Raw genomic sequence first — 8,977 nt, 5'->3', positions numbered from 1 at the left:
CCAGAGCCCAGACTTGAATCTGATTGAACATCTCTGGCAAGATCTGAAAATGGCTGTGCACTGATGCTCCCCATCCAACCTGATGGAGCTTGAGAGGAGCTGCAATGAGGAATGGACAAAACTCCCCAAAGATAGGTGCGCCAAGCTTATGGCATCATATTCAAGAAGACTGGAGTCTGTAATTGCTACCAAAGGTACAGCAAGAAAGTATTGAGCAAATGGCGTGAATACTTGCGTACATGCGATTTCATTTTTTTTTTTTATGAATTTGCCAAAAAAAAAAAAAACTTTTCATGTTGTCATTATGGGGTGGGGGAATATTTCATCCATTTTGGAATAAGGCTGTAACATAACGTGGATAAAGTGAAGCACTGAATACTTTCCAGATGCACTGTATCATTTATTTTTACATGCAAAAACAAAATAAAAACACTTGGAATATAATATATTTCACATCAAAATTCTGTTTTGTTTCCAGGAGCACCAGCACTACTGACAGCCAAAGCACTGTTGCTATGTTTGTTTACATTTTTTATGTTGTGCATGATATTACCACTCGGTGTAAATCAAATTTGATGTTTTCTATAAATTTTCATCTTTCTTGCAATTTAATTGCAAGTTTTTTTTTCAGAAATTGAAAAATTCAGAATCAGAAACTATCAAATTGTTTTTGTGAAGCAGAATGTCAATTTATCTGAAAATAAATGTAATTTCAGCCACTAGTGATACCATGCGTCACCACAAGAGGTCATAACACTTTTGTCTTGATTTTAGTCCTGTGGAAAGTCAAATTAAATGTTTAACTTTTATGTGGGCAGAAGTTTATTTGCAGAATAAATACAACTTTGGCACAGAAAAATGTATACATTTTTAAATAAGTGAACATTCAAAGACTCAAGTGTACCTTAAATTAAAAACTTCATGTTTTGTCAAACAGTGATGTTTAGAACACCCAGGCTGATTCATCGAATCGATAGGTGTTAAAAAAAAAAAAAATCCAGTGTGACTGCAATCTCAGAGGGGAAACTCAAACTGTACAAACAAAACTATTGATGAATTTCTGAAGTGCACATACGAGACGCACCCTGCATACACCACGTGAGCTGCAGAAAGCCCTTTGACATTTCATTCACTGTTACATTTGTTAAACTTGTTCACTTGCACATCTACTGTATCTCAGAAGCAAATAGTTGTCATAATGAATAAAACAAAATTGCATTGTAATGGATTTAAATAGAAACGTAGAGTTGATTCCATAGATATCTGGATATTGAAAAAGACAATCAAGTATTTAAAACAGACTGATTGCTGCTGTGTCCAGGTACTTTTAACCCCCAAATGTACACAGTAAACTCACTAGTGTTAAATTAACACTGTCGATGTACATGTACCGACAGCGTTAATTTAACACTCAGTGTTAGATTTACACTGGTGATTTTACTGTGTAGAAACATTTAACAACCTAATAGTATACCAAAATTAGTAAAATTCCATCAACAAAACAAACTGCATTGATTTTCTCTGAGGAATTTCTTCAGTGTGATGAGCATTAGTTTTGATCAACTTCAGAAACAAAGTGCAATTTGGCAGATTTACAGACACAACAGGCTCTGTTCACACTAAATTCAACATAAGATTTTCAAAATACAACACTGACAAAGTTCCATCACATATTAGAATGTGATAAAGGCACAATGGGAATAACCCTTACAAAATCAGTTACACACAAAAAAGGAATTTTAAATTCATGTCCTCTGCTCCATTTTCTTGCGATTGTCTTAAAGAATAATAAAGTCACACTGTTCTCAAAGACATCAAGAATGACTGAAGTTGCAGTCAACAAATTACACACACATTATTGAGGATTCTTTTACATCAGGGCACAGTATCTCCCTCAGTATCGCCCCCAAAGACCCTGCAGGTGCTGCTGTCAACAAATCAATTTTCATCTTCAAATTAGACATTTTGAAGCATAAACACTACTGGTGTTATTTTGTGCCAATGTGGCGTGAAGGAACTCTCAAACACCACACATAGTCCGTGGGCTGAGTGGGCTCACCTTGCACCCCCCCCCCAAATTGACGAAAATGCATGTACATTGTAGTATTTGATATTTATTTTCATTTTTTCCATGTTACCACTAAAAATACAGGGACTCGATACCACTACTGGTGTGCTGAAGTTGGACGGGCCTCCAAATTGTCCTGTTTTTCATTTCCAATCAACACCTTGCAGATGGTTTGCTGAACGTCATTCCTAATACTTGGCACCTGACCATTTTAGCCTTTGTTATTGAACTAATTTGCATAATATGACTGTTTTGAAGTGAATCATTAATCATTGACAAAGTAAATAGTTCATGGTAATCCTTGATTAGTTGTTTCAATTTGCTTGGAATCATTTACACCCTTACCACTTATTTTCTTCGTATTTTCGAAATCTGACCTTTTTTCATTAATCACAGGGTCATCCATTTGAAGAATAATTAAATATTAGCAGGTTAAATATGCAAAAGGATACATTTACAACATATTCCAGGCCCCTAGATGATTTATTCTCCATTTTAGAGCTCCAGTGAAAAGTTCTACACCTGGGTGCCAGATTTTGGGCATTCCATAAAGTTGGTGACCTTTTGACCTCTGACCTAATTATGGACGTAATTTGCATATTTCGTATTTCAACCTATAGAGGGGCTCAAGACAAACATTTTGATGGGTCAATCACTTTCCTATCACCACCCAGTCCAGAGTTGTGTCAATTTAGGTTTCCCCTACCCCAAAATGAGGCACAGCAAAATTTGGAGGGCCGTCCAACTTCAGCACACCAGTAGTGGTATCGAGTCCCTGTATTTTCAGTGGTAACATGGAAAAAATGAAAATATAGATCAAATACTACAATGTACATACATTTTTGTCAATTTCGGGGGGGGGGGGGGCAAGGTGAGCCCACTCAGCCCACGGACTAACAGTACAAACCATATATGATCTTAACATAAGCATCTGTAACTGTACAAATGCTCAGATAAGCCCTTTTAAACATTGATTACACAAGTGACCATGTCCCTGTACAAGATCACTGTCAAATGTTTCAAGTCTGTATCAAGTTTCCAAATAATGTTCTCTCTTTTCACCAATCAAAAACATAGTTTAAGAAGGCTATATATAGAAAATGCAAACCCCAAAGCACAAGTGCAACAAGTGGCACCTGGAGTCTTGATGACTAACAATTCTGAAGTGAACTTCTCTTTTGCTATCCTGCACAAACAAGTCCGTTACAGATAGCAGAGGACCTAGCTGAGATGTGTGCACATCATTTAGGAGAAGATAACCCAACTGTTCTAGACTAATATGACCCCAATGATCAACTTGGGATATGTGCCAAAATGTCTATCGGGGATGAACAGCCTGAAAATGACCACACCCTTTTTAGTCCCCAGTGTTACTTCAAATACAGCTGTATGGTGTATTTAGTAAACTGCAGCAGCTATAGATTTTCCAAGGTATTCAAAATGTCCAGAATGATGAATACATGTTTGGGAGGGTCATAGAAAAGTGTAAAATTTCCAATTTTGATATTTTAAGAGAAAATAGCTGAAATCAGTGGGTCAACTCATTACTATACAACTGCCAAATACAATTAAATTTTATTTTCAGTCTTACTGTTATCGATGGAATATTGATTTAAAGTGAAAACAAAGTGGACAGCAGTATCTAGAGATCTTAAATGTTTTAAAGATTATCATGGAAATTTCCCCAAAAGCCAATAGCCCAGAAAGTGTGTTACTAAATGTGTCGATTCTGGACTGTATGGAGGTCATTTGACCAATGTTTTCTAGTGGTTTTCTCTTAGAATATAAAAATTAGAAAGTCACTCTTCTATGACCCTTCTAAACATGTCGTGGTCATTCTGAAGATTTTGAATACTCTGGAAAATCTACTGCTGCTGCGGTTTAGAAAACACAGTTGTATTTGAAGTAACACTCTGGATGAAAAAAGGCGTGGTCATTTTTGGGCTGTTCATCCCGAATAGAGATTATGGCACATATCCCAAATTGTTCATTGTGTCATATTATTCTAGAACAGTTGTATTATCCTCTCCTAAATGATGTGCATACATGTTTCAGCTAGGTCCTAGATTAAGATGTTATCCAGACCACTTCTAAATGCAGAAAACCTGTTCACTTCAGCTCCAGGATTTCACTGGCAATAATGTCAGTTACTGTTGTCACGTGTGTGTGTGGGGGGGATTATTTTGCACTCAATGTTTGTAATCTACGTCAAAAAACAAGATTATGTTTATATCATTTTGGAAATGTTGGCTAATGTTGCCCGTAATCGAGAAATGCTGGCGTAATGATGCACCAACACAGACGGTAAAACTATTCTGCATGGGTCCTCCTGCATTTACAGTTAAAAATAAATTTATTGTGAAGTGCGTTGAGGAAAATGCATCAACAGGAGTGGCTTTACACATTTCACTTCACTGCCAGCAGCAACAAAAACAGAACTGTTCAGCAGTTCTCAGTCACCACCTGTTATTTCAGCAGTACCTTCTAAACATTGGAGTGTTTGGGTTTGTGATTGTCCAGGCTTCATCCAGGACATTCACTTGTCTCAGCAGCGACATTCACATGTCTGGGTCCTCTACCTTTGAGATAAAGACGCCTTGGAAGAGCTTATACAATCATGAGGTTGCTGGACAGAGGGGTGTGACATGCTGATAGCTTTACAGGACAACGAAGGTCCAAGTCTTTAGGGTCCTGGTACTACTTGTCTTACTCTATGGTTGTGAGACATAGAAACTACAGTAATGAGTGGATGTCATTGGTATTTTGATGCAAAGTCATTCCAGTGGTATCAAAGGATCCTCCAAGGAGACAAATGAGCGATGACTTGTAGGCAAACTAAAACAAGGAGTATCATTTACAGCATGAGGGAGTGTCAGCTTCAACATTTTGGCCATGTGGCTTTTTTCAATGGGCATGATCCAGCACACAAGTGGCTGAGTATTGAGGACTCTAGTCACTGGAGAAGGACAAGGGGGTGCCCACGCTTCATGTTTATTTTAGAGAGGTGGGGATGGATTAATTGTTTGCCTGTGTGGTTGCTATCCAGGACCCAAGGTAATTCTACGGTACCGTGGATGCGGTGAAGCACGGCACGGCGCATGTTCCCAGACTTGACTTCTACACATTTTGAGTCCAGTGACCCATTGACATTATATAATGATGGAAAATCATGACTGTTTGGTGCTCCTTTGTCCCCTCTGAGGACAAAGTAGCACTGGGAAAAAACAAAAAAAAAAAAGGATTTTCCATCTCTGCACATGTACAATTAGCAAAGTGTGGTGTTTCCCAGCAACTGAAAGGCTGAATACATGACAGAGCTAACTGTATGTGGGTGGAGTGAGGAAAAGGAATATCTGCACTACTCCACTCCAAGATAACAATAAAAACCCCAAACCTTCAAATCTCAAATCATATTTGCATAGCAAATCAATAAGACAATTATTGGGGGTACTTTGTTTTTCCCTTCACGGGCTGAGCTGATGGGTGCGGTCTGGAGTCTGACAGACATGTTAAGCCGAGCCTGATCCCCCTCTCCAGCTGTTAATGGCTTCTGTGCTCAAACCCTTTGCCCCATGAGTCTCCTCTCAGTCACTTGATGCGGTTACGGACTAGAGAGGACTCGTCTGACATCTCCTCAAACCTGTTTCTGCGTCGGCAAGGCACAACCAGCAGCAGCAGCAGGATGATGAGGACCAAAGCGCAGACTGACATCAAAGCATATGAGATGATCCACAAAACGGGTTGCTTGGCCATCCTGCTGGAACAGTCATCTTCCGTATCTTCAACTGGGAAGGGTCCTGCAATCTCTGACAGCGCCACGCCATCCCTCACTGCAGACAAATACAAAATACATAGCTGCAGATCCAAGTTGTGCCTGGCTCCATTCCATCTAAAGTGAAAATATTTGAAAAATTCACAACTGTACAGAGTGCTCTCTCTCTCATATATACCGTGAGGAAAATAAGTATTTGAACACCCTGTGATTTTTCAAGTTCTCCCACTTAGAAATCAGGGAGGGGTCTGAAATTTTCATCTTAGGTGCATGTCCACTGTGAGAGACGTAATCCCCCCCAAAAATAAAAATAAATAACTAAAAATTTAAAAAAATCCAGAAATCACAATGTATGATTTTTTTTATTTATTTGTATGTTACTGCTGCAAATAAGTATTTCAACACCTGTCAATCGGCAGAAATTCTGGCCCTCAAAGACCTGTTAGTCTGCCTCTAAAAAGTCCACCTCCACTTATTATTCCAAAGTAGAAGCACCTATTTGAGGTCGTTAGCTGCATAAAGACACCTGTCCACCCCACACAATCAGTAAGACTCCAACTACTAACATGGCTAAGACCAAAGAGCTGTCCAAAGACACCAGAGACAAAATTGTAGACCTCCACAAGGCTGGAAAGGGCTACGGGGCAATTGCCAAGCAGCTTGGTGAAAAAAGATCAACTGTTGGAGCAATTATTAGAAAATGGAAGAAGCTAAACATGACTGTCAATCTCCCTTGGACTGGGGCTCCATGCAAGATCCCACCTCGTGGCGTATCAATGATCCTAAGAAAGGTGAGGAATCAGCCCAGAACTGCACGGGAGGAGCTGGTCAGTGACCTGAAGAGAGCTGGCACCACTGTTTCCAAGGTTACTGTGGGTAACTAAGACGTCATGGGTTAAAATCATGCATGGCACACAGCTAAGTGGCCTCTGTGTGTGTGCGTATGGCTTCGATCATGGACAAACTGTCGAGAGCTGCCGTTTGGTATGCTTACCTATTTTGGGTCAAGGATGAATGCTGCAAAAACAGAATGTTGATCGAACTAACATTTTTGGAGAAACTACGGATATTAGCTAAAGTTGCTAATTGCATTACGGACTAACATGCCCCCAGCAGGGGGCGGTAAATCATCTTGATATTAAAAGTGTGAGTGCATGTGGGGATGCTTTTATTTATAAGTTCAATGTAAGTACATGACATAATTGTAAATACGTTAATAAAAATACATGGATGACACAAGAAAGTGAAAACACTTATTCCTATTGTGGTCCATTTAAAAATCAAAAGACAAAACAGAAGTAGTAATAAAACAAAATAATAATAATACAACCCCAATTCCAATGAAGTTGGAACCTTGTGTAAAATGTAAATAAAAACAGAATATTGACGTGCAAATCCTCTTCAACTTATAGTCAATTGAATACACCACAAAGACAAGATATTTAATGTTCAAAGTGATAAACGTTATTGTTTTTGTGCAAATATTTGCTCATTTTGAAATGGACGCCTGCAACATGTTTCAAAAAAGCTGGGACAGTGGTAATGTTTATCACTGTTACATCACCTTTCCTTCTAACAACACTGAATAAGCGTTTGGGAACTGAGGACACTAATTGTTGAAGCTTTGTAGGTGGAATTCTTTCCCATTCTTGCTTAATGTACAACTTCAGTTGTTCAACAGCCCGGGGTCTCCGTTGTCGTATTTTGCGCTTCATAATGCGCCACACATTTTGAATGGGTGACAGGTCTGGACTGCAGGCAGGCCAGTCTAGTACCTGCACTCTCTTACTATGAAGCCACGCTGTTGTAACACGTGCAGAATGTGGCTTGGCATTGTCTTGCTGAAATAAACAGGGACGTCCCTGAAAAAGACATTGCTTGGTTGGCAGCATGTGTTGCTCCAAAACCTGGATGTACCTTTCAGCACTGATGGTGCCATCACAGATGTGTAAGTTGTCCATGTTATGGGCACTAACACACCCCCATACCATCACAGATGCTGGCTTTTGAACTTTGCGCTGGTAACAGTCTGGATGGTCTTTTTCCTCCTTTGTTTGGAGGACATGACGTCCATGATTTCCAAAAACAATCTGAAATGTGGACTCATCAGACCACAGCACACTTTTCCAATTTGCGTCTGTCCATTTCAAATGAGCTCGGGCCCAGAGAAGGCGTCGGCATTTCTGGATGTTGTTGATGTATGGCTTTTGCTTTGCATGGTAGAGTTTTAACTTGCACTTGTAGATGTAGCGATGAACTGTGTTTACTGACAATGGTTTTCTGAAGCGTTCCTGAGCCCACGCAGTAAGATCCTTTACACAATGATGTTGGTTTTTAAGGCAGTGCTGCCTGAGGGATCGAAGGTCACGGACATTCAATGTTGGTTTTCCACCTTGCCGCTTACATGTTGAATGTTCTCCATATTCTCTGAATCTTGTGATTATATTATGGACTGTAGATGATGGAATCCCTAAATTCCTTGCAATTGAACTTTGAGAAACATTGTTCTTAAACTGCTGGACTATTTTTTTCATGCAGTTGTTCACAAAGTGGTGATCCTCACCCCATCTTTGCTTGTGAATGGCTGAGCCTTTTCGTGATGCTCCTTTTAGCCAATCATGACACTCGTTTCCAATTAGACATTCTTTGAACATTCATCAACTTTCCCAGTCTTTTGTTGCACCGTCCCAACTTTTTTGAAATGTGTTGCAGGCATCCATTTCAAAATGAGCAAATATTTGTACAAAAATAAACAAGTTTATCAGTTTGAACATTAAATGTCTTTATGGTGTATTCAATTGAATATAGGTTGAAGAGATTTTCAAATCATTGTATTCTGTTTTTATTTACATTTTACACAACTTCCCAACTTCATTGGAATTATGGCGTATTATTCTGAATTGATCAACAAAAACAAGCATAACTCAAAGTTCTTGTTTGATACGGTGGCATTTCTTATTCATGGACAGCCACCTGTTGGTCGTTCTCCTTTTTCAGCACAGGACTTTCTGGACTATTTTGAAAAGAAAATAGAAGATATTAGGTTGAGCACATCTCAGCATACTTTGGTCCAGTCATTGTATTCAGCTACTGAGCTGGGGACTACCACTGAGGTGCTACCTCAATTCATGGAATTT

The 8,977-nt window shown here is 39.2% G+C and overlaps 1 protein-coding gene across 1 annotated transcript in view; it reads right to left on the bottom strand.

The window, feature by feature from the left end:
• Positions 1-2,969: 2,969 nt before the first annotated feature.
• The window catches only part of bace2 (beta-secretase 2), a 57,865-nt gene continuing 51,857 nt past the window's right edge, over positions 2,970-8,977 (bottom strand). Inside the window, exon 9 of the mRNA XM_034168082.1 lies at positions 2,970-5,898. Within this exon, the coding sequence (XP_034023973.1) occupies positions 5,657-5,898 (242 nt within the window). The 3' untranslated portion in view covers positions 2,970-5,656. The remainder of the gene's footprint in view (positions 5,899-8,977) is intronic.

This window comes from Thalassophryne amazonica, chromosome 4, assembly GCF_902500255.1.
Source record: "Thalassophryne amazonica chromosome 4, fThaAma1.1, whole genome shotgun sequence".
Classification (NCBI taxonomy): Eukaryota; Metazoa; Chordata; class Actinopteri; order Batrachoidiformes; family Batrachoididae; genus Thalassophryne; species Thalassophryne amazonica.
The sequence above is the reverse complement of the archived record's forward strand: the minus strand, read 5'-3'. Positions and strand labels throughout refer to the sequence as shown.